The sequence below is a fragment of the Oncorhynchus kisutch genome, linkage group LG6, assembly GCF_002021735.2.
Source record: "Oncorhynchus kisutch isolate 150728-3 linkage group LG6, Okis_V2, whole genome shotgun sequence".
Lineage (NCBI taxonomy): Eukaryota > Metazoa > Chordata > Actinopteri > Salmoniformes > Salmonidae > Oncorhynchus > Oncorhynchus kisutch.
The window spans coordinates 8273407-8297499 of NC_034179.2; the positions used below are offsets into that span (position 1 = coordinate 8273407).

At 42.7% G+C, this 24093-nt stretch overlaps 1 protein-coding gene across 1 annotated transcript in view; it reads right to left on the reverse strand.

Annotated features, from left to right (window-relative positions):
- LOC109875990 (phospholipid-transporting ATPase IC) overlaps positions 1 to 24093 on the reverse strand; it is a 68895-nt gene that overhangs the window by 17512 nt on the left and 27290 nt on the right. Inside the window, exons 5-21 of the mRNA XM_031826071.1 lie at positions 21965 to 22063; positions 20867 to 20928; positions 20278 to 20350; positions 20084 to 20154; positions 18130 to 18212; positions 16679 to 16837; positions 15908 to 15996; positions 8274 to 8464; positions 7381 to 7589; positions 6921 to 6964; positions 6661 to 6817; positions 5874 to 6062; positions 5495 to 5607; positions 5062 to 5226; positions 2986 to 3097; positions 2637 to 2712; positions 2387 to 2519 (exon numbers count right to left, since the gene is read on the reverse strand). Of these exons, the coding sequence (XP_031681931.1) occupies positions 2387 to 2519; positions 2637 to 2712; positions 2986 to 3097; positions 5062 to 5226; positions 5495 to 5607; positions 5874 to 6062; positions 6661 to 6817; positions 6921 to 6964; positions 7381 to 7589; positions 8274 to 8464; positions 15908 to 15996; positions 16679 to 16837; positions 18130 to 18212; positions 20084 to 20154; positions 20278 to 20350; positions 20867 to 20928; positions 21965 to 22063 (2025 nt within the window). The remainder of the gene's footprint in view (positions 1 to 2386; positions 2520 to 2636; positions 2713 to 2985; positions 3098 to 5061; positions 5227 to 5494; positions 5608 to 5873; positions 6063 to 6660; positions 6818 to 6920; positions 6965 to 7380; positions 7590 to 8273; positions 8465 to 15907; positions 15997 to 16678; positions 16838 to 18129; positions 18213 to 20083; positions 20155 to 20277; positions 20351 to 20866; positions 20929 to 21964; positions 22064 to 24093) is intronic.

Genomic DNA, 24093 nt, shown 5'->3' on the forward strand with positions numbered 1-24093 from the left:
TTTTGCACATTAATTGATTCATAACTTCACTGTGTGATTTTTTTAGCATTTGATTGTTAGTGTCTATTAATTCCCCATTACATTTAGCACCAGTAGTACCTTTAATTATCATAATTTTGAATCTACAATGTTATTTTGGTTACAGTCATTTATGTTAATACATTCAATAGTATTATTAATACAGTCTTTTACTTTTTTTCTCATTGTCAGAGTGGACATGTTGTTTACAGAGCGACAACTGTTGGTATAATTTCATTATTCCAATATGTTTTCATTCATTTAATTCACTTAGTCTATTTTATGAGAATTTGTAAGATTCTTATTTGCATAAAATAGACGGAGACCAGTCTTATCAAAATTAGATAATAGTATTTATTCTCGGAGCGCGCTGCCATGTAACCACCAACAACAGTTTACATACAATAACATGACGTCATTGGTTCTAGAATGAATCTCCTCCTCTCGACCAAGACAAAGCAGGTTTAAAAAAGTTCATTCCGACCTACTAGCGCACACACATGACACACAATAGAACTGAATTAACTCTTGACCCCTCACCATTATGCACCACCACTTAGCAGCTAATGGAAAACCTAAGAAAACACACAATGTCTTTATCGGAACATTCCAGAGCTAAGTTGAGTCGGTTCAACCATAGGTTAATGACCCTTTCTGCTTACTTAAAAAAAAAAAAACACTTCCAATCTTCTCCAACCTGGCTGGAATGGTATTTATTTCATTTAATTACCTCCTGTTTCAGGCTCCACAATCCCTCACTTATGAATTCATATTGTTAAATCAGATATAATAAAACAGAGTATAAGTTTAATTAGTTATATTTCTATTTAAAATGTAGATATTGTTTAGTCATTATTCATAAAATTCCTAACAACAACAACCAATGCAACACTAGTGAAAAACACGTTTTTGTTCATTTCATTTCATTAATGAGTTTTGTCCATTTATTCATCGTCTTTTGTTTTTGCTCTTGTCAAGGTGGAGTAAGGATGCACACCCGATTACACATAGAAGTAGTACCTGCACGCAAAATGGAAGTGTTGTACGAGTTTAAGTGGTCTATTGTTATGTAAATTACATTTGGCCTCTGCCTGTTCTGAAGTTTTTATAAAGGATTACATGTGACAATAATTAATAAGTCATTTGATTTTATTAGAATCTCTTTATGTCCTCATTTGGACTAATCCTCCAAGAGTCCTTAAACATTAAAATACAATTTATAATATGATCACATTTTCACATATAACACACTGTTACTAACAGACATAATACACTGAGATATTGACCAGATAAATACTCTTAAGTCTAAAAAGATAGATTGATTCTTCCTATTAGTGTGCCCATTTTGGGAATCAGAGTATTTCTGATCGTCTTAACTCACCTCCACTAATGAGCTTCTCAAAGTCATTTTGTTTTCTTCACCTCAAACCACCAAACAAACAAAGTTTGTTTTCACATTAATTGAGAAAGATAATAGATCCACAATGTAATTGAAAAAAATATATATCTTTCCAGCTCTCCCCCATTTGGGAAAAATATCATGCTCTGATCCAGTGGAAACATCATAAAATAGGACTACCTGATTACCACTATCACCCCCTGAACAGCCTCCAGCTGTGTCTGTCTGGAGCTTACTGACACAGGAAACTCAAGAGGGCCCAGAATATTTTATACAAAAAAGTGTGAGCTTCTGGTGATAGTTTATACAATATTTCAAGTTCTTTGCAGACAGGTCATGCATCGCTAATTTGATTTATAGGATATACATTTTTTTGATCGGGATATGTTCTACCTGCAGGCTGCGATGTTTTTATTTGTTGGCTTTATGTAGCCTACTTCTCCACAGTCGATAATAGAAGTTACTGTTAGATTATATATTATTATTTAGTTATTATTTGTTGTATTTTCATTCAGATAGAATTTTGATTACCCACATGACAATGATTTTGAGATACGGCGTTATTATAAATTAAATTAAACCGTTCCACGAAAATGTGAATATGAAAACCATAACTGGCATGCAGATCGGTAGAAATGGTAAGATAAACTGGCATTCCACATGAAAAAAAATATAAGGTTGCCGACCACTCATGTAACCTAGTTACCGGCACCTTCAACAGCATAACAGAAGGCCAGCGGGAAAAGAGGATGTTCGGGTCAATTAGTGTTTTTTTCTCCTTGATCTCTGGCTCCCTCTTGAATCACGTGTCTTATTTAATGAAACAGTGCGCTTAAAGCATCAGACACGCTCAATGCATATAGTTGATTTTATTCCAACACATATGGTGTGTCTATATACGGAAAAATACACGACTTTCGGTCGACCAAGTTGGAGACCAACTACGACGTAGCAGGCTACTACACTCACCAGCCAGCCTCCAGTGATGATGAGGGCGTTCCTGCCAGGCTCAGGGAAGAAAGGATCCGGTACCTTCTTCCTGGTCCGGCCGAACGCAGGCGGCTGATCCCTTCGGTTTGCCTGTCTGATCCGCAGCTTCTCACTGGTCACAAAACACAGAATGATTTAAATGTAGGGGGGTTAAAAATAACACACTGTATTTTAACAAGATGTATATTTGATCCCAGAGGATGTAAGTATTATTGAAAATCAAACCTACTTGACGTCCTCTCCATAGTGGATCTGCATATCATCGCTAAGCAGCTTACAGGAATAACCGATGTTCTCAGCCGTTTCTGCAAGTAGGAAATGGTAAAGTCTCCATGTTTCTTTCCATCCCAGCCATCAATACACATTTAATCCATCAAGCTGCGTGAAGTAGCAGCTCAAGAAGGTTTGATCTCAATACTTAATGTCAACAGTAAAACATTGACATCCTATATGACATCCTATAGTACATTACTATGAGCCCTGGCCACTATATAGAGAACCCCAGTCTCTGGTTGCATAGAGATGAACATTCCAAAGGCTCTCCCCACCACAGAGACGGGCCGCCCCTGAGACTATACCTTTCTTATCTCCAGTCAGGACCCAGATCTTGATGTCAGCCTTTGCCAGCTTGGCGATGGTCTCAGGAACCCCGTCCTGTAGCTTGTCCTCGATGGCAGTCGCTCCGATCATCTGCCGATTAGGACAAAACAAAGCAAACATGTCTCCTTTAAGAGTAGAAGGAAGCAGCAACTTTTGGGCGAGGCAAAGCTCCGAACAGCGTGTATGTAAATATTAACTAATGAAACTTGTCGAACATATAGTGCATTCGTAAAGTATTCAGACTTCTCCCACATTTTATCACATTATTCTAAAATATATTTTTAAAATAAAACTCACTATAGACACAATACCCCATAACGACAAAGCAAAAACAGGCTTAGATTTTTCTGCTAATTTATTAAAAATAAAAAAACTGAGGATTCAGACTCTTTGCTATGAGACTCAAAAATGAGCTCAGGTGCATCCGGTTTCCATTGATCATCCTTGAGATGTTTCTACAACTTGATTGGAGTCCACCTGTGGTAAATTCAATTGATTGGACATGATTTGGAAAGGCACACACCTGTCTATATAAAGGTCCCACAGTTGACAGTGCATGACTGAGCAAAAACCAAGCCATGAGGTTGAAGGAATTGTCCGTAGAGCGCCGAGACAGGATTGTGTCGAGGCACAGATCTGGGGAAGGGTAGCAAAACAATTCTGCAGCATTGAAGGTCCCCAAGAACACAGTGGCATCCATCATTCTAAATGGAAGATGATTGGAAACACCAAGACTCTTCCTAGAGTTGGCCGCCTGGCCAAACTGAGCAATCGGGGGAGAAGGTCCTTGATCAGGGAGGTGAAGGGGATGTTTTTCAGGGACTGGGAGACTAGTCAGGATTAAGGGAAAGTGAACAGATAAAAGAACAGAGAGATCCTTGATCCAGAGCGCTCAGGACCTCAGACTGGGGCAAAGGTTCACCTTCCAACAGGACAACGACCCTAAGCACACAGCCAAGACAGTCTCTGAATGTCCTCGAGTGGCTCTGCCAGAGCCCGATCGGACATCTCTGGAGAGACCTGAAAATAGCTGTACAGCGACACTCCCATACCAATCTAACAGAGCTTGATAGGATCTACAGAGAATAAATGGGAGAAACTCCACAGATACAGGTGTGCCAAGCTTGTAGCGTCATACCCAAGAAGACTCAAGGCTCACTGCCCAAGGTGCTTCAACAAAGTACTGAGTAAAGGGTCTGAGAATACTTACGTAAATGTCAGTTTTTTTATTCTGAATAAATTTGTCATTTTGGGGTACTGTGTGTAGATTGATTAAGGGGGATAAAACTAATTAATACATTTTAGAATAAGGCTGTAATGTAACAAAATGTGGAAAAAGTCAAGAATTCTGAATACTTTCTGAATGCACTATATTCTACTGCCCTAAAATATATTACATAGATTTCCGTGAATCAGTCCTATAATTATCCTCTTCAGGATTGGTGGGTCCCCTGCAGGACAGTTGAGCTAACGTGTGCTAATATGATTAGCATGAGGTTGTAAGTAACAAGAACATTTCCCAGGACATAGACATATCTGACACAGGCAGAAAGCTTAAATTCGTGTTAATCTAACTGCACTGTCCAATTTACAGTAGATATTACAGTGAAAGAATACCATGCTATTGTTTGAGGAGAGTGCACAGTTTTGAACATGAAAAGTTATTAATCAACAAATTAGGCACATTTGGGCAGTCTTAATACAACATTTTGAACAGAAATGCAACGGTTCATTGGTTCAGACTAAAACTTTGCACATATACTGCTGCCATCTAGTGGCCAATATCTAAATTGCACCTGGGATGGAATAATACATTATGGCTTTTCTCTTGCATTCCAAAGATGGTCCAAAAAAAATATATGGTTGTTTTATCTTTGTATTATCTTTTACCAGATCTAATGTGTTATATTCTCCTACATTCCTTTCACATTTCTACAAACTTCAACTACAAACTCGTTGGGGAAAAAAGGGACGATCCTTGAGGTTAAATAGGTCCTAGATTTAACTGTCAATTTTGTTTAGCATGTTCTCATTATGTGGGATAAGCGTCCTACCATGAGGTTGCTCTCAATCTGTTCATACACTCGATCTAGAGCAGCCTCCCTGTTGCTCATAGCAACACTGGCAGCCTTGTGCTTCTTAGCCCAGGCGTCAAACTCCTGCTTACTGATATCCTTGTAGCACAGACACAAGGTCCGGAGAGTCTCGTTGGCAAAGATCTACAACGGAAGAGAAGGTTTTGGTTTATTTGAACATCATGGAATTACTTGAATGAGTAACAATGAATTAACAGGGGGATATTTTCACGATTCTGGAACTACTGGAGCCAAGATTAATTCAATAAGTGACCACCCGAAAAGAGAAAGTTCAGAATGTCCTAGCTCAAAATACAACCACACACATGCTTCATAGCCTGGCCCCTACTACTCTACATAGGCTGGATGTAAAGGACGGGTTTCAGTCTATCAAAAGACACCAGTGACTTACGTCTAGAGCAGTCTGGGTCACTTCTTTGTGTTTGGAGTTAGGAGAGAGGCGTTCGTAGATGACAGTGTCTGCTCCTTTGCAGTACAAACGGATCCGACCGTCAGGGAACCTCACTGTCAGAGCGAGAGAGAGAGAGATGAGACTGCATGTTAGGAAGATGGTCACAGTGAAAAGGCTTGTATTACAACATTTCAGAAGCTTTGTCAAAGTTCTCATGAATCCAGGCCGGTTAGAAGATTTCCAAATCATCAAGGAATGAGCAGGGACGGAATTCTCCAACTCGGAATTCCAATAAACCTCGGAACTTTGCGGACATTCTCAGAACTTTTACAACCCTAGAGGGGGACACCATGATCACAGTCTTAAAATATTCACTCACGGATGATGGACATGCGTTTGCGGTCGCTGTTAAAGTCAAGCAGGGCCAGCACCTCGTAGGTCATCTCCTGGTCCATCTCGCTGATGGTGATGGTGTCCTGGGTACGGGACAGGAACACAAAACCGAAGTTCCTGGCAGCCGTCACCAGAGCTCCCTCATCAGGAGAGGCTGCCTGGTACACCAACTCATCTGAGGATTGAGGACAACAGACACATCAAGACATACAAACTCTGTGGCCAGAGGTTATGTCACACCTTTATTATAGAATAGTCATCGGTGTTCATGGTACTCTAAACTAAAACTACCTGGACTGGTTTCCCAGACAAAGATAAAAGCTCGGTTCTGGACTAAGAAGGATTTTCCAAAGAAGATTCTCCATCAAGTTCAGGACCAGGCTTTTTCTTTTAGGTATCCAGGGAAAACAGCCCATTATGTATAAGAATTGGTTTCTGAATTTTGACCTCTAGCATTACTATAATGCAGGTTGCTCACCCTGTCTCTGTTCTGTATGTGCTAACTAGAGGACTTCAAACACCAAATGCGCTTGTAGACCATTAAAAGTGGGTCTCCATGGTACTCTGAATAAACATCCACTCTGGGGCCAGATCTCCAGGGTACTCTGAAGGAAGGCTACCTAGTCTTCCTAGGTGTGTTCAATTAACAGGACTAATCACATACTGTATGTGTGTAATCAGTGATTTCTGAACTGACCAATCAATAAATAAATAAAATCATCCAATGATTGATTGAACTTTGAACTCTAATCATCACTACGCAGGTTCCTTACCTTCTTTCTGTTCCACCATGACAGTGTGACACAAAGACAGCAGCTTGAAGAACTCCAAGGTGTCTTTGTCCTTCTTGGACCGGATGCAGACCACCAGGGAATGATCCAAGTACTCAAACTTCCTGTCTGCGTACTTGTTCCAGGTGAAGTCCACTGGCTGTGTGGTACCGAGGGAAAGAAATGACCCTCAAGACAATGCTATAGATGAAGCACTGCAAATCTGAATAAAATACTGTTTCAGTAAAAAAAATGTAATGTACCTTCCCACGATCCAGAGGTACACCCGCAACATTAGCAGGGTCACCTGTCAAATGAAAATACATGATTGCATCACGTCATAAAACAAGCTTCAAAAACGATGTTTACAGGTGAAATCTGTTACATTAAAAAACAATGCAGAGTGGACCAGGATGTCCAGTCAAGCAATATTTGGGAGGTCCCAGACCTTTAAAAATGGTCATTTGGCAATAACAACAAACCAAATGTTACTGGTCACATACACATATTTAGCAGACGGTGAAAGTAAGCGTGCTGAATATTGTTTAAATATTTTTAACTAGAAATGCGTCAATGTTGACATCCTTAGAAAACAGTTCATAAAATTGTACTTTTTTGTACTGCGGGTGGTAGTGAAAGGACAACCACCTTGACAACGACAGCATGAACTGATCTGGGAACACCAAGCTACACTCTAGCCAGGATGTAACAAATGAGTCTTACCAAAGGTGTGTCCAGCAATGGTGCATTTCTTGAAGGCCATGATGTTCTGCGTGAGGGTACCGGTCTTATCTGAGAAGATGTATTCGATCTGACCCAGTTGCTCGTTGAGGGTGGTGGTGCGGGCCTTGGCTGGGGTGTCTTTCTCCTGGTAGTACATCTGAAGGTCCCAGTTGATGAACTTAGACTGGCCCAAACGAATCACCTCCACACTGGAGAAGAAATTGGAAATATATTTCACCTTTATTTTAAACACGGAAAGACCCTAGATTAGAAACCTATTCTGGATGTGGGGACCTGAAATACTCTCATGACGACTCAATACAGTATTCTATTATTATTCCCTAAGGTACACAGGTACATGGGTGTTAGGATACTAGGAACTAGGAGATAATACAACCGTTCAGAGGATACTAGGAACTAGGAGATAATACGACCGTTCAGAGGATACTAGGAGATAATACGACCGTTCAGAGGATACTAGGAACTAGGAGATAATAACAACAGTTCAGAGGATACTAGGAACTAGGAGATAATAACGACAGTTCAGAGGATACTAGGGACTAGGAGATAATAACAACAGTTCAGAGGATACTAGGGACTATGAGATAATGACAGAGTCTTTGACTAAATAAAGCCCTCTAAAAGCAGGTGGTAGACGGTACAAAAGAAAGAGCTTGGCCGTGTGCAATAGGTAGAAAGCGTTTTGAAACAGAATAAAAAACAGGGAAGTTCTACACACATTTTCCCATAAAAAAAACACAGATTTGCTACGATGTGCCCTACTGAACACAACCCATGCCTGTGTTTGAGAGTGACTCACCCAGGGAAATATAATTATTACAACGGGTACCCTTATTCAAGTCAAATGAGTCTGATTCTATTTCTATACTCACCTGACGTAGAGGGAGATGGGAACCATGGTGTTGAGCACGATGATGTACCCCCAGAAGCTGAGGAAACCTCTGTAAGAAGCAGTCTGGTCCTTACCGTCATACAGATACCAGGCCTTGCTGCCTACTTCCTCGTACCAGAAGGTGTTTCCGATGGCCAGGCCAGCACACAACAGGACCAGGATTACAAAGATCTGGAGAGAAGGAATTTAAATCTATAGTTTCCATACTTTCTTACACTGCATCTCTATTTCCACAAGCATTCATCTCAAGCATGTATTTATTATGGATCCCCATTTAGTTCCTGCCAAGGCAGCAGCTACTCTTCCTGTGGTTTATTATGGATACCCATTTAGTTCCTGCCAAGGCAGCAGCTACTCTTCCTGTGGTTTATTATGGATCCCCATTTAGTTCCTGCCAAAGCAGCAGCTACTCTTCCTGGGGTTTATTATGGATCCCCATTAGTTCCTGCCAAGGCAGCAGCTACTCTTCCTGTGGTTTATTATGGATCCCCATTAGTTCCTGCCAAGGCAGCAGCTACTCTTCCTGGGGTTTATTATGGATCCCCATTAGTTCCTGCCAAGGCAGCAGCTACTCTTCCTGTGGTTTATTATGGATCCCCATTAGTTCCTGCCAAGGCAGCAGCTACTCTTCCTGGGGTTTATTATGGATCCCCATTAGTTCCTGCCAAGGCAGCAGCTACTCTTCCTGGGGTTTATTATGGATCCCCATTAGTTCCTGCCAAGGCAGCAGCTACTCTTCCTGGGGTTTATTATGGATCCCCATTTAGTTCCTGCCAAGGCAGCAGCTACTCTTCCTGGGGTTTATTATGGATCCCCATTAGTTCCTGCCAAGGCAGCAGCTACTCTTCCTGGGGTCCAGTCATTTTTAAACATTAAAATACATTTGACAGATTTCACAATGCATTAAGTGTGCGCCCTCAGGCCACTACGCTACAAAACAATCCAGGTGTATTTGTCTATAGTGTGTATGTTGTCTGTGTGTGTCTGTATGTTGTCTGTGTGTGTCTGTATGTTGTCTGTGTGTGTCTGTATGTTGTCTGTGTGTGTCTGTATGTTGTCTGTGTGTGTCTGTATGTTGTCTGTGTGTGTCTGTATGTTGTCTGTGTGTGTCTGTATGTTGTCTGTGTGTGTCTGTATGTTGTCTGTGTGTGTCTGTATGTTGTCTGTGTGTGTCTGTATGTTGTCTGTGTGTGTCTGTATGTTGTCTGTGTGTGTCTGTATGTTGTCTGTGTGTGTCTGTATGTTGTCTGTGTGTGTCTGTATGTTGTCTGTGTGTGTCTGTATGTTGTCTGTGTGTGTCTGTATGTTGTCTGTGTCTGTCTGTATGTTGTCTGTGTCTGTCTGTGTGTGTCTGTGTGTGTCTGTATGTGTCTGTATGTTGTCTGTGTCTGTCTGTATGTTGTCTGTGTGTGTCTGTATGTTGTCTGTGTGTGTCTGTATGTTGTCTGTGTCTGTCTGTGTGTGTCTGTGTGTGTCTGTATGTTGTCTGTGTCTGTCTGTGTGTGTCTGTGTGTGTCTGTATGTTGTCTGTGTGTGTCTGTATGTTGTCTGTGTCTGTCTGTGTGTTGTCTGTGTGTGTCTGTGTGTGTGTGTGTGTGTCTGTGTGTTGTCTGTGTGTGTCTGTGTGTGTGTGTCTGTGTGTTGTCTGTGTGTGTCTGTGTGTGTGTGTCTGTGTGTTGTCTGTGTGTGTCTGTGTGTGTGTGTGTGTGTGTGTGTGTGTGTGTGTCTGTGTGTGTGTGTGTGTGTGTGTCTGTGTGTGTCTGTGTGTGTCTGTGTGTGTCTGTGTGTGTGTTCACAGTCCTCGCTGTTCCATAAGGTGTATTTTTTATATGTTTCTTTAAACCTGATTTTACTGCATCAGTTACCTGATGTGGAATAGAGTTCCATGTAGTCATGGCTCTATGTAGTACTGTGGAATAGAGTTCCATGTAGTCATGGCTCTATGTAGTACTGTGGAATAGAGTTCCATGTAGTCATGGCTCTATGTAGTACTGTGGAATAGAGTTCCATGTAGTCATGACTCTATGTAGTACTGTGGAATAGAGTTACATGTAGTCATGGCTCTATGTAGTACTGTGGAATAGAGTTCCATGTAGTCATGGCTCTATGTAGTACTGTGGAATAGAGTTCCATGTAGTCATGGCTCTATGTAGTACTGTGGAATAGAGTTCCATGTAGTCATGGCTCTATGTAGTACTGTGGAATAGAGTTCCATGTCGTCATGGCTCTATGTAGTACTGTGGAATAGAGTTCCATGTAGTCATGGCTCTATGTAGTACTGTGGAATAGAGTTCCATGTAGTCATGGCTCTATGTAGTACTGTGGAATAGAGTTCCATGTAGTCATGGCTCTATGTAGTACTGTGGAATAGAGTTCCATGTAGTCATGGCTCTATGTAGTACTGTGGAATAGAGTTCCATGTAGTCATGGCTCTATGTAGTACTGTGGAATAGAGTTCCATGTAGTCATGGCTCTATGTAGTACTGTGGAATAGAGTTCCATGTAGTCATGGCTCTATGTAGTACTGTGGAATAGAGTTCCATGTAGTCATGGCTCTATGTAGTACTGTGGAATAGAGTTCCATGTAGTCATGGCTCTATGTAGTACTGTGGAATAGAGTTCCATGTAGTCATGGCTCTATGTAGTACTGTGGAATAGAGTTCCATGTAGTCATGGCTCTATGTAGTACTGTGGAATAGAGTTCCATGTCGTCATGGCTCTATGTAGTACTGTGGAATAGAGTTCCATGTCGTCATGGCTCTATGTAGTACTGTGGAATAGAGTTCCATGTAGTCATGGCTCTATGTAGTACTGTGGAATAGAGTTCCATGTAGTCATGGCTCTATGTAGTACTGTGGAATAGAGTTCCATGTAGTCATGGCTCTATGTAGTACTGTGGAATAGAGTTCCATGTAGTCATGGCTCTATGTAGTACTGTGGAATAGAGTTCCATGTAGTCATGGCTCTATGTAGTACTGTGGAATAGAGTTCCATGTAGTCATGGCTCTATGTAGTACTGTGGAATAGAGTTCCATGTAGTCATGGCTCTATGTAGTACTGTGGAATAGAGTTCCATGTAGTCATGGCTCTATGTAGTACTGTGGAATAGAGTTCCATGTAGTCATGGCTCTATGTAGTACTGTGGAATAGAGTTCCATGTAGTCATGGCTCTATGTAGTACTGTGGAATAGAGTTCCATGTAGTCATGGCTCTATGTAGTACTGTGGAATAGAGTTCCATGTAGTCATGGCTCTATGTAGTACTGTGGAATAGAGTTCCATGTAGTCATGGCTCTATGTAGTACTGTGGAATAGAGTTCCATGTAGTCATGGCTCTATGTAGTACTGTGGAATAGAGTTCCATGTGGTCATGACTCTATGTAGTACTGTGGAATAGAGTTCCATGTAGTCATGACTCTATGTAGTACTGTGGAATAGAGTTACATGTAGTCATGGCTCTATGTAGTACTGTGGAATAGAGTTCCATGTAGTCATGACTCTATGTAGTACTGTGGAATAGAGTTACATGTAGTCATGACTCTATGTAGTACTGTGGAATAGAGTTCCATGTAGTCATGGCTCTATGTAGTACTGTGGAATAGAGTTCCATGTAGTCATGGCTCTATGTAGTACTTTGGAATAGAGTTCCATGTAGTCATGAATCTATGTAGTACTGTGGAATAGAGTTCCATGTAGTCATGACTCTATGTAGTACTGTGGAATAGAGTTCCATGTAGTCATGACTCTATGTAGTACTGTGGAATAGAGTTCCATGTAGTCATGGCTCTATGTAGTACTTTGGAATAGAGTTCCATGTAGTCATGACTCTATGTAGTACTGTGGAATAGAGTTCCATGTAGTCATGACTCTATGTAGTACTGTGGAATAGAGTTCCATGTAGTCATGGCTCTATGTAGTACTTTGCGGTTCCCATAGTCTGTTCTGGACTGTGAAGAGACCTCTGGTGGCATGTCTTGTGTCCGAGCTGTGTGCTAGTACCTCGGTGCATTCAACATGTCAAACATTCGTATAAAAACAAGTCGTGAAGAAGTCGATCTCTCCTCCACTTTGATCCATGAGAGAATGACATTATCAATGTCAGCGCTACACGTACATTTAGCGCTACGCGTACATTTAACGCTACACGCACATTTAGCGCTACGCGCACATTTAGCGCTACTTGTTCTGGGCCAGTTGTAATTTTCCATAGTCCCTCTGTGGCACCTGACCACACGACTGGGAGCAGTCCAGGTGCGTCAAAACTAGAGCCTGTAGGATCTGCCTTGTTGAGATTGTCGTTAAGGCAGAGCAGCCGCCTCCTCTGCATCGCAGTGTTGCAGCTTCACTACAGCCTGGGGCGTGACCAGGAGTCCCATATGGTGGCGCACAATTTGCCCAGTGTCGTCCGGGTGAGTTTGGCCGGGGCGCTTCCTTGGCTTATCGTGCTCTAGCGACTCCTTGTGGCAGGTCAGGCGCCTGCAGGCTGACTTCGGTCATCAGGTGAACGGTGTTTCCGCCAACACATTGGTGCAGCTGGATTCCGGGTTAAGCGAGCAGGTGTTTAGAAGTGTGGCTTGGCGGGTCATGTTTCAGCATGACTCGTCTTTTCGTCTCTCCCGACCGAGCCCATTGGGGAGTTGCAGTGATGAGACAAGATCATAAAATCGAGTCCAAAAGGGTGTTTCAATTTTTTTATTAAAAAAAGGCAGATCTATCCCCAACTTAGCTACTGTTGCTTTTGAGGAGGATGGGCTCATGGTAATGGCTGGAGTGGAAAGAATGGAATGATATCAAATACATTAACCACATGTGTTTGATGCCATTCCATTTGCTCCGTTCCAGACATTATTATGAGCCGTCCTCCCCTCAGAAACCGACCACCGGTTTTGACAATAACAGTTTACAATCCAGGGTTACGCCAAGCAGTTTAGTCTCCTCAACTAGCTCAATTTCCACATTATTCATGTCAAGACTTAGTTGAGGTTTAAGGGTTTAGTGAATGATTTGCTCCAAATAAAATGCTTATTAGGTTTTAGGACTAATTGATTTCTTGCCAGGCACTCTAAAAACGGACTGCAGCTCATTGTTAAGAGTTACAGTGATTTAACTTGCTGTGGTATCTGACGTGTATAGTGTTGGGTCGTCCTCATACATAGAAACACAGGCTTTACTCAGAGCCAGGTGATTAGACAGCTGCCCTGGGGAATTCCTGATTCTACCTGGATTATGTTGGAGAACACCCTCTGTGTTAAGACAGGTAACTCTTCATAATATAGCAGGCGCTGTAAAGTCATAACATAGAAGTTCTTTCAGCAGCAGAATATGATAAATGTCAAAAGCCTGAACTGACTGAAGTCTAACAAAACAGCCACCAATCTTATCAATTTCTCTCAGCCTATCATCAGTCGTTTGTGTAAGTGCATGTTAAATGCCCTTTCCCTATAAGCGTGCTGAAAGTCTTCACTTATTTAGTGTAAAACAGCAGTGTATCTGCATTGTAAAACGTATACTAAGACCTCTGAGTATCAACATAACGTGTAAAATGCTTGATAATGTAAGTCATATCAACAGAGGTATATTTTCTGGGTGACCTAAATATTGACTGGTTTTCATCAAGCTGCCCACTCAAGAAAAAGCTTCAAACTGTAACCAGTGCCTTCAACCTGGTTCAGGTTATCAGTCAACCTACCAGGGTATTTGCAAACAGCACAGTAATGAAATCATCAACATGTATTGATCACATCTTTACTAATGCTGTAGAAATCTGCTGTAAAGCAGTACCCAAATCCATCGGATGTATTGATCACAATATGGTATCCATACAATGAATTCGGGAAGTATTCAGACCCCTTCTATTTTTCCAAGTTACAGCCTTATTCTAAAACGGTTTAAATAAAAACAAACTCCTCATCAATCTACACACAATAATGACAAAGTGAAAATATTTGCACATTTATATAAAATTAAAATCCAAAATATCTTATTTACATAGGTATTCAGACTTTTTTTACTTTGAGACAACAAAAAAATTGAGCTCAGGTGCATCCTGTTCCCATTGATCATCCTTGACATGTTTCTACAACTTGATTGGAGTCCACTTGTGGTAAATTCAATTGAAAAAAGGCACACACCTGTCTATATAGGTTCCCAAAGGTGGCCTCCTGGAAACCAAGCCATGAGGTCGAAGGAATTGTCCGTAGAGCTCCGAGACAGGATTGCGTCGAGGCACAGAACTGGGGAAGGTTACCGAAAAAATGTATGCAGCATTGAAGGTCCCCAAGAACACAGTGGCCTCCATCATTCTTAAATGGAAGAAGTTTGGAATCACCAAGACTCTTCCTAGAGCTGGCCGACCAGCCAAACGGAGCAATCTGGAGAGAAGGGCATTGGGGTGACCAAGAACCCAATGGTCACTACCAGAGCTCCAGCAGGGACTGAGAGACTAGTCAGGATCGAGGGAAAGATGAACGGAGCAAAGTACAGAGAGATCCTTGATGAAAACCTGCTCCAGAGCGCTCAGGACCTCAGGACCTTCCAACAGGACAACGATCCTAAACACACAGCCAAGACAACGCAGGTGTGGCTTCGGGGACAAGTCTCAATGTCCTTGGATGGCCCAGCCAGAGCCCGATCGAACATCTATGGAGAAACCTGAAAATAGCTGTGCATCGACAACACTCCCCATCAAACCTGACAGAGCTTGAGAGGATCTGCAGAGAAGAATTGGAGAAACTCCACAAATACAGGTGTGCCAAGCTTATAGCTTCATACCATTTTAGTATAAGGGTAGCCTAGTGGTTAGAGCGTTGGACTAGTAACTGAAAGGTTGTAAGTTCAAATCCCTGAGCTGACAAGGTACAAATCTGTTGTTCTGCCCCTGAACAAGGCAGTTAACCCACTGTTCCTAGACAGTCATTGAAAATAAGAATTTGTTCTCAACTGACTTGACTTTCCACCTTCGGGGAGGGATCCCAGTTGGCTGTGGAGAGCCAACGCGCCAACACTTCCACCAGGCCAGAGTGGCACCCAGCTATTGGAGTAGATGAGAAAGAAAAAAAGTAGGCGGGCGTGGATTCCCTCCCCCGGGAGCATGAACAGGATTCCCCCCCCCCCCCCGGAAGCGTGAAGAGGATCCCCCCCCGGGAGCTTGAAGAGGAACAGATTAAAGAGGAGGCACAGGTCAGATTACAGGGGGAAAAGCAACAGCTAGCAGGGAACACAGCCACAATTAGCATGGGACACCTTTGCAGTCCCAGCCAAAATAGAAAACCCTGCTAGCTTTCATACTGATAGCTACCAGCTAGAATGGTAGCTAGCTCCAGCAAACAAATTCGGACTTCTTGGTCTGGCAGGATCCCGGGACAGATAGTAGTAGTCACAGCAACTGAGGATAACCGTGTCGTGTGAGCCAAAATACAATAAAAGTATATCAACCAAACTTAGAGAGAAAACACTGGTCACAAATTTACAAAAATAAAATAAACCGAGGTTTGTTGTTCAGCGTTCAACATACGTCACACTTTGACGTAAATGGATTTTAAAAGAGACTCCATTTCTTAAAGGGTGAAATATTTTTGCGAAGGTGTAGTGGATGACTGAAGGTAATACCACTTACAGTGTACACCATGTAGTTCATCAATTCATCGATTTTAGTCCTCTTGAATCTGGTCTTGCCCCCATTCCTCATGATTTTGGTGTCGGCGCCTACATCAAAACACCAAACAAACAGATGAGTAAGGGTTTGCATATGAGATTAAGTCCAAGACAGCATATTTACATGCCTGCATGTCCATGTTGTTGGTAGGTCTGTATATTGATGATGAACGTGTGTGAGGTATTTACCTGAAAAGGATTTCTGTGGCTGTGTCAAATCATGTGTTGTGAGTGAGGAGTGGAGTGAATGAGTGTGTATATCCAAGGATGTCTGTGGCTGTGTCAAGAGTGAGTGGAGTGGAGTGAATGAGTGAGTGGAGTGAGTGAGTGAGTGAGTGAGTGAGTGAGTGAGTGGAGTGAATGAGTGGAGTGAATGAGTGTGTATATCCAAGGATGTCTGTGGCTGTGTCAAGAGTGAGTGGAGTGGAGTGAATGAGTGAGTGGAGTGAGTGAGTGAGTGAGTGAGTGAGTGAGTGAGAGTGAGTGAGTGAGTGAGTGAGTGAGTGAGTGAGTGAGTGAGTGAGTGGAGTGAGTGAGTGGAGTGAATTAGTGTGTATATCCAAGGATGTCTGTGGCTGTGTCAAGAGTGAGTGGAGTGGAGTGAATGAGTGAGTGGAGTGAGTGAGTGAGTGAGTGAGTGAGTGAGTGAGTGAGTGAGTGAGTGAGTGAGTGAGTGAGTGAGTGAGTGAGTGTGTATATCCATTGGTTCTGAAAGGTTATGCAAGGTATTTACCTGCGAAGATGACCAGTCCGTGACACTCGTCAGTGTTTCTGATCCTACATCCTCTCAGCATCATATTGTCCAGATCCAGAGGGAAGCGTTCTTTCCTCCAACGCATGGTCCCCGTGAACTTATCCAGACGGTTGTTAGGCTCCTCACACACGATCATGGCTGTATGAGGAAACAAGGACACAGTGACCACACACTATCACGGCTGTATGAGGAAACAGTGACACTATCATGGCTGTATGAGGAAACGAGGGAACAGTGACACACTATCACGGCTGTATGAGGAAACAAGGGAACAGTGACACACTATCACGGCTGTATGAGGAAACGAGGGAACAGTGACCACACACTATCACGGCTGTATGAGGAAACAGTGACCCACTATCACGGCTGTATGAGGAAACAAGGGAACAGTGACCACACTATCACGGCTGTATGAGGAAACAAGGGAACAGTGACCCACTATCACGGCTGTATGAGGAAACGAGGGAACAGTGACCACACACTATCACGGCTGTATGAGGAAACAAGGGAACAGTGACCCACTATCACGGCTGTATGAGGAAACGAGGGAACAGTGACCACACACTATCACGGCTGTATGAGGAAACAAGGGAACAGTGACCACACACTATCACGGCTGTATGAGGAAACAAGGGAACAGTGACCACACTATCACGGCTGTATGAGGAAACAAGGGAACAGTGACCACACTATCACGGCTGTATGAGGAAACAAGGGAACAGTGACACACTATCACGGCTGTATGAGGAAACGAGGGAACAGTGACCCACTATCACGGCTGTATGAGGAAACAAGGGAACAGTGACCACACACTATCACGGCTGTATGAGGAAACAAGGGAACAGTGACACACACTATCACGGCTGTATGAGGAAACAAGGGAACAGTGACCACACTATCACGGCTGTATGAGGAAACAAGGGAACAGTGACACACTATCACGGCTGTATGAGGAAACGAGGGAACAGTGACCCACTATCACGGCTGTATGAGGAAACAAGGGAACAGTGACCACACACTATCACGGCTGTATGAGGAAACAAGGGAACAGTGACCCACTATCACGGCTGTATGAGGAAACAAGGGAACAGTGACCACACACTATCACGGCTGTATGAGGAAACAAGGGAACAGTGACCACACACTATCACGGCTGTATGAGGAAACAAGGGAACAGTGACCACACACTATCACGGCTGTATGAGGAAACAAGGGAACAGTGACACACTATCACGGCTGTATGGGGATTCTCTCTCCCACTCCCTCTCCAAAATACACACATTTTATACAACATTTTGGGCATTTGCAGATGCTCTTCTCCATAGCGATCTACAGTTAGTCCTCTTAAGACCCACCAGACATATCTAAATGAATATACAGTATCTAACGTCCATCTGTTAGTTAAGACGGACGGTACAGCAGTATGTTACCGTCAAACTGTGCCAGCTGGCCCTCCTCCTGCAGTCTCTCGTCTGTCACTTTCAGACCCATTTTAAACTTCAGGTTGGTTTCCCTGCAAAACAATCAAATGTACATTGACATTTCAGTAGACTCATTTGGGGACAAATTCAGTATATATATATATGTATATTAAGAAACGTCTGTACATTTTACACAAGGACAATAACCTGAACATTTGATTGAATGAACTGAACCATGCTGGGCTTCTGATAGTATTGTTTGACTAATGAGTTTGAAAACTAATCTCCAGGCTGAAGGAGACTATGTGATAATAACAAGTCTCAGCAAACCCTTTTGATCTCACTTCGCCTCTAAAATGTTTGACGTTTACACAAAAGCACATTCTGTCAATGTAATTTTATCATGTTATCAAAGGGGAAGTTCTTGACAAATTAAATCACACATTAAAAAAAAGGTTTGAAGACATGGTCTGCATCCCAAATGGCACCGTATTCTCTATACAGGATAGTGCACTAAGTTAGACCACGGACCATAGGGCTCTGGTTCTAAAGTAGTGCACTACATAAGGAATAGGGTTCTATAAGGCTCTGGTCTAAAGTAGTGCACTATATAGGGAATAGGGTTCTATAGGGCTCTGGTCTAAAGTAGTGCACTATATATAGGGAATAGGGTTCTATAGGGCTCTGGTCTAAAGTAGTGCACTACATAGGGAATATGGTTCTATAGGGCTCTGGTCTAAAGTAGTGCACTATATAGGGAATAGGGTTCTATATAGGGCTCTGGTCTAAAGTAGTGCACTATATAGGGAATAGGGTTCCATAGGGCTCTGGTCTAAAGTAGTGTACTATATAGGGAATAGGGTTCTATAGGGCTCTGGTCTAAAGTAGTGCACTATATAGGGAATAGGGTTCTATATAGGGCTCTGGTCTAAAGTAGTGCACTATATAGGGAATAGGGTTCTATAGGGCTCTGGTCTAAAGTAGTGCACTACATAGGGAATAGGGTTCTATATAGGGCTCTGGTCTAAAGTAGTGTACTACATAGGGAATAGGGTTCCATAGGGCTCTGGTCTAAAGTAGTGCACTATATATAGGGAATAGGGTTCTATAGGGCTCTGGTCTAAAGTAGTGTACTACATAGGGAATAGGGTTCTATATAGGGCTCTGGTCTAAAGTAGTGTACTACATAGGGAATAGGGTTCCATAGGGCTCTGGTCTAAAGTAGTGCACTATATATAGGGAATAGGGTTCTATAGGGCTCTGGTCTAAAGTAGTGCACTACATAGGGAATAGGGTTCCATAGGGCTCTGGTCTAAAGTAGTGCACTACATAGGGAATAGGGTTCCATAGGGCTCTGGTCTAAAGTAGTGCACTATATAGGGAATAGGGTTCCATAGGGCTCTGGTCTAAAGTAATGTACTATATAGGGAATAGGGTTCCATAGGGCTCTGGTCTAAAGTAGTGCACTATATAGGGAATAGGGTTCTATAGGGCTCTGGTCTAAAGTAGTGCACTATATATAGGGAATAGGGTTCCATAGGGCTCTGGTCTAAAGTAGTGCACTACATAGGGAATATGGTTCTATAGGGCTCTGGTCTAAAGTAGTGCACTATATATAGGGAATAGGGTTCCATAGGGCTCTGGTCTAAAATAGTGCACTACATAGGGAATATGGTTCTATAGGGCTCTGGTCTAAAGTAGTGCACTATATATAGGGAATAGGGTTCCATAGGGCTCTGGTCTAAAGTAGTGCACTACATAGGGAATATGGTTCTATAGGGCTCTGGTCTAAAGTAGTGCACTATATATAGGGAATAGGGTTCCATAGGGCTCTGGTCTAAAGTAGTGCACTACATAGGGAATATGGTTCTATAGGGCTCTGGTCTAAAGTAGTGCACTATATAGGGAATAGGGTTCCATTTGGGACCAGTCATAATTGAACGTCCATTGGAGAACATCTTACCCATCGAGCTCGGCGGTTTCAACATAACAAAGACTGTTGGGGTTTGAACTGGACAACAACAGAATGTCGGCCTAAATGAAGAAGAAAAAAAAATGGGAGAAAAAAAAAAATCTAATAACCAAATCAAAATATTGTAACTGAATTATATAATGGCTAGTTGGGTTTTTAGTCAAAGAACAAATATATGACATTACCGGGATGTGATCATTTTTCTTCAAACGAACCACATCACCGACATGGATATTCATCCACTTCGACACTTGAAACCTGGTTTGGAAAAAAAGTTTGTTTCATTCAGCTATTCAGATTCTTTGTAGGTGATGTTCAAAACATGACATTTGTCTTGATAACACAGACAAATACAATAAAAACTATTCAATATATTATAAAAGGGTATGCTGCTGTACCAAGGAGCTCCACACCAACAGATAGAAACTATAACAGTATTGTGTAATATACATTCATACCATACAACTGTTCTCTCTGCTACCGCATGGCAAGCAGTACCGGAGTGCCAAGTCTAGGACAAAAAGGCTTCTCAACAGTTTTTACCCCCAAGCCATAAGACTCCTGAACAGGTTATCAAATGGCTACCCGGACTATTTGCATTGTGTAACCCTAACCCTAATGACCTGGATGTAACTTTGTGATCCTTCCTTAAAAACACTTCAAGTCCCGCCCAGTTGACTACTTTAAAATGGTGTGAACCTTCAATGGAGCTGCACCCTTGATTAAAACTAGTTATTATCGAAGGAGTGATTCTCTGTGGTTCCTAGTCATTACCTGCCATCCAGGAGAACTTCACACTTCCTATTATTGATCTCGTTGTCCATCCTGTGGCGGGCCTGTTAGAGAGGAAAGGGAAAACACCAGGCAGGGGTTCAGCACTAAGATAAAAAATGGACCACAATGTTCTCTTCATTAAATGGAGTGAGCTGCATATGTCATCAATGAAAAGGAGGCCTCTTTCTTGGTCTGTCTCTCATCTGTAGGAACGACATGGTTGGATGAACAGAGTCTGTAGGAACGACATGGTTGGATGAACAGTCTGTAGGAACGACATGGTTGGATGAACAGAGTCTGTAGGAACGACATGGTTGGATGAACAGAGTCTGTAGGAACGACATGGTTGGATGAACAGAGTCTGTAGGAACGACATGGTTGGATGAACAGAGTCTGTAGGAACGACATGGTTGGATGAACAGAGTCTGTAGGAACGACATGGTTGGATGAACAGAGTCTGTAGGAACGACATGGTTGGATGAACAGAGTCTGTAGGAACGACATGGTTGGATGAACAGAGTCTGTAGGAACGACATGGTTGGATGAACAGAGTCTGTAGGAACGACATGGTTGGATGAACAGTCTGTAGGAACGACATGGTTGGATGAACAGAGTCTGTAGGAACGACATGGTTGGATGAACAGAGTCTGTAGGAACGACATGGTTGGATGAACAGAGTCTGTAGGAACGACATGGTTGGATGAACAGAGTCTGTAGGAACGACATGGTTGGATGAACAGAGTCTGTAGGAACGACATGGTTGGATGAACAGAGTCTGTAGGAACGACATGGTTGGATGAACAGAGTCTGTAGGAACGACATGGTTGGATGAACAGAGTCTGTAGGAACGACATGGTTGGATGAACAGAGTCTGTAGGAACGACATGGTTGGATGAAGTTAACAGTCTGGGCAAGTGGCAAAAATGTCCCGATTTTACACTCTTTTTTTCCATACTTGCAGAGAACTTCTCGCCAATGCTTTTACACCAATCTTGTGTTTTTTAAATCCATGATGGGGAGTGTTAACAAATGCATACTTTGGGAGAAGGGAGGAGAATTGAGATGCAGCCAGTGAAGGAGGAGGTCGGAGTCACTCACCAGATCGTCCACCAGGTCTTTGATGGCTGTGATTCCCAGCACCAGAACTAAAGGCACTAAGGTGGTGTACCAAGGCAACGTGGTGATCTCGGGAATAATCTGGCAAGTAAAAACATGGGTATTAATATCACAATCTATTCCTTTATCCGATACGTTAGAACATTTAAAGGCAGTGTGTTGACTGCAGGAATAATCTGATTATAATGCTTCATATTTTATTGATCTGTTTCTGTTGACCAACAGTGCTTCATCCCTGCTCAGGCCAGGGTCCTGTAGAACACCACTACATTACTACTCAGACCAGGGTCCTGTAGAACACTACATTACTACTCAGACCAGGGTCCAGTAGAACACCACTACATTACTACTCAGACCAGGGTCCAGTAGAACACCACTACATTACTACTCAGACCAGGGTCATGTAGAACACCACTACATTACTACTCAGACCAGGGTCCTGTAGAACACTACATTACTACTCAGACCAGGGTCCAGTATAACACCACATTACTACTCAGACCAGGTTCCTGTAGAACACTACATTACTACTCAGACCAGGGTCCAGTATAACACCACTACATTACTACTCAGGCCAGGGTCCTGTATAACAACACTACATTACTACTCAGACCAGGGTCCTGTATAACACCACTACATTACTACTCAGACCAGGGTCCTGTATAACACCACTACATTACTACTCAGACCAGGGTCCTGTATAACACTACATTACTACTCAGACCAGGGTCCTGTATAACACTACATTACTACTCAGACCAGGGTCCTGTATAACACTACATTACTATTCAGACCAGTATCCTGTATTATAAACTGGGTGGTTCGAGCCCTGAATCCTGATTTGCTGACAGCCGTGGTATATCAGACCGTACACCATGGGTATGACAAAAACATTTATTTGTACTGCTCTAATTACATTGGTAACCAGTTTATAATAGCAATAAGGTACCTCTGGGGTTTGAGTTGCGTTGTGCCTAAGAACAGCCCTTAGCCGTGGTATATTGGCCATATACCACAGCCCCTTCGAGCCGTATTGCTTAAAAAGAACACTTCATCACCACGGTCATGTACGTTGAACACGAGAAATTATATTACAGGGTCAGTACCGGTACCATATTTACAAAGTGCAGGGATAGTGGAGCGAAAGAAGTAGATGTGTATAGGGGTAAGCTTCTCTTCCCCAGTGATGTACCAGGCTGTCAGCACATCCAATCCCCTGGGTCGGTGGCTCACTAAACAGAGAACATCCCTGGTCATCCCTACTGCCTCTGATCTGGAGGACTCACTAAACAGAGAACATCCCTGGTCATCTCTACTGCCTCTGATCTGGAGGACTCACTAAACAGAGAACATCCCTGGTCATCTCTACTGCCTCTGATCTGGGCAACTCACTAAATACACGTGTTATTTGTAAATTATGTCTGAGTGTTGGAGGGTACCCCTGTCTGTCTGTAAATTAAAAAATTCAATGGTGCCGTCTGGTTTGTTTAATAAGGAATGTGATATGATTACTTTTTATACTTTAGTATATTTTAGCAATTACATTTACATTTGATACTTAAGTATATTTAAAACCAAATACTTTTAGACTTTTACTCAAGTAGTATTTTACTGGCTCACTTTTACTTGAGTCATTTTCTATTAAGGTATCTTTGCTTTTACTCAAGTATGACAAATGGGGGCCTCCCGAGTGGCGCAGTGGTCTAAGGCACTGCATCGCAGTGGTAGAGTCGTCACTACAGACACGGGTCGAACCCGGGCTGTGTCGCCGCGACCGGGAGACGCATGAGGCGGCGCAGAATTGGCCCAGCGTCGTTCGGGTCAGGGGAGGGTTTGGCCGGCCGGGATTGTCCTTGTACAATTGCGCTCTAGCGACTCCTTATGGCATGCACGCTGATTTCAGTCGCCAGCTGTATAGGGTTTCCTCCGACACATCGGTGTGGCTGGCTTCCGGGTTAAGCAGCATGTCAAGAAGCAGTACAGCTTGGCGGGTTCGTGCTTCGGAGAAGCATCCATCCGGTTGCCTAGTTACTTTATCTTTACCTGCATGTACATATCTACCTCAATTACCTGGTACTCCTGCAACGACTCTGTACTGGTACTCCCTGTAT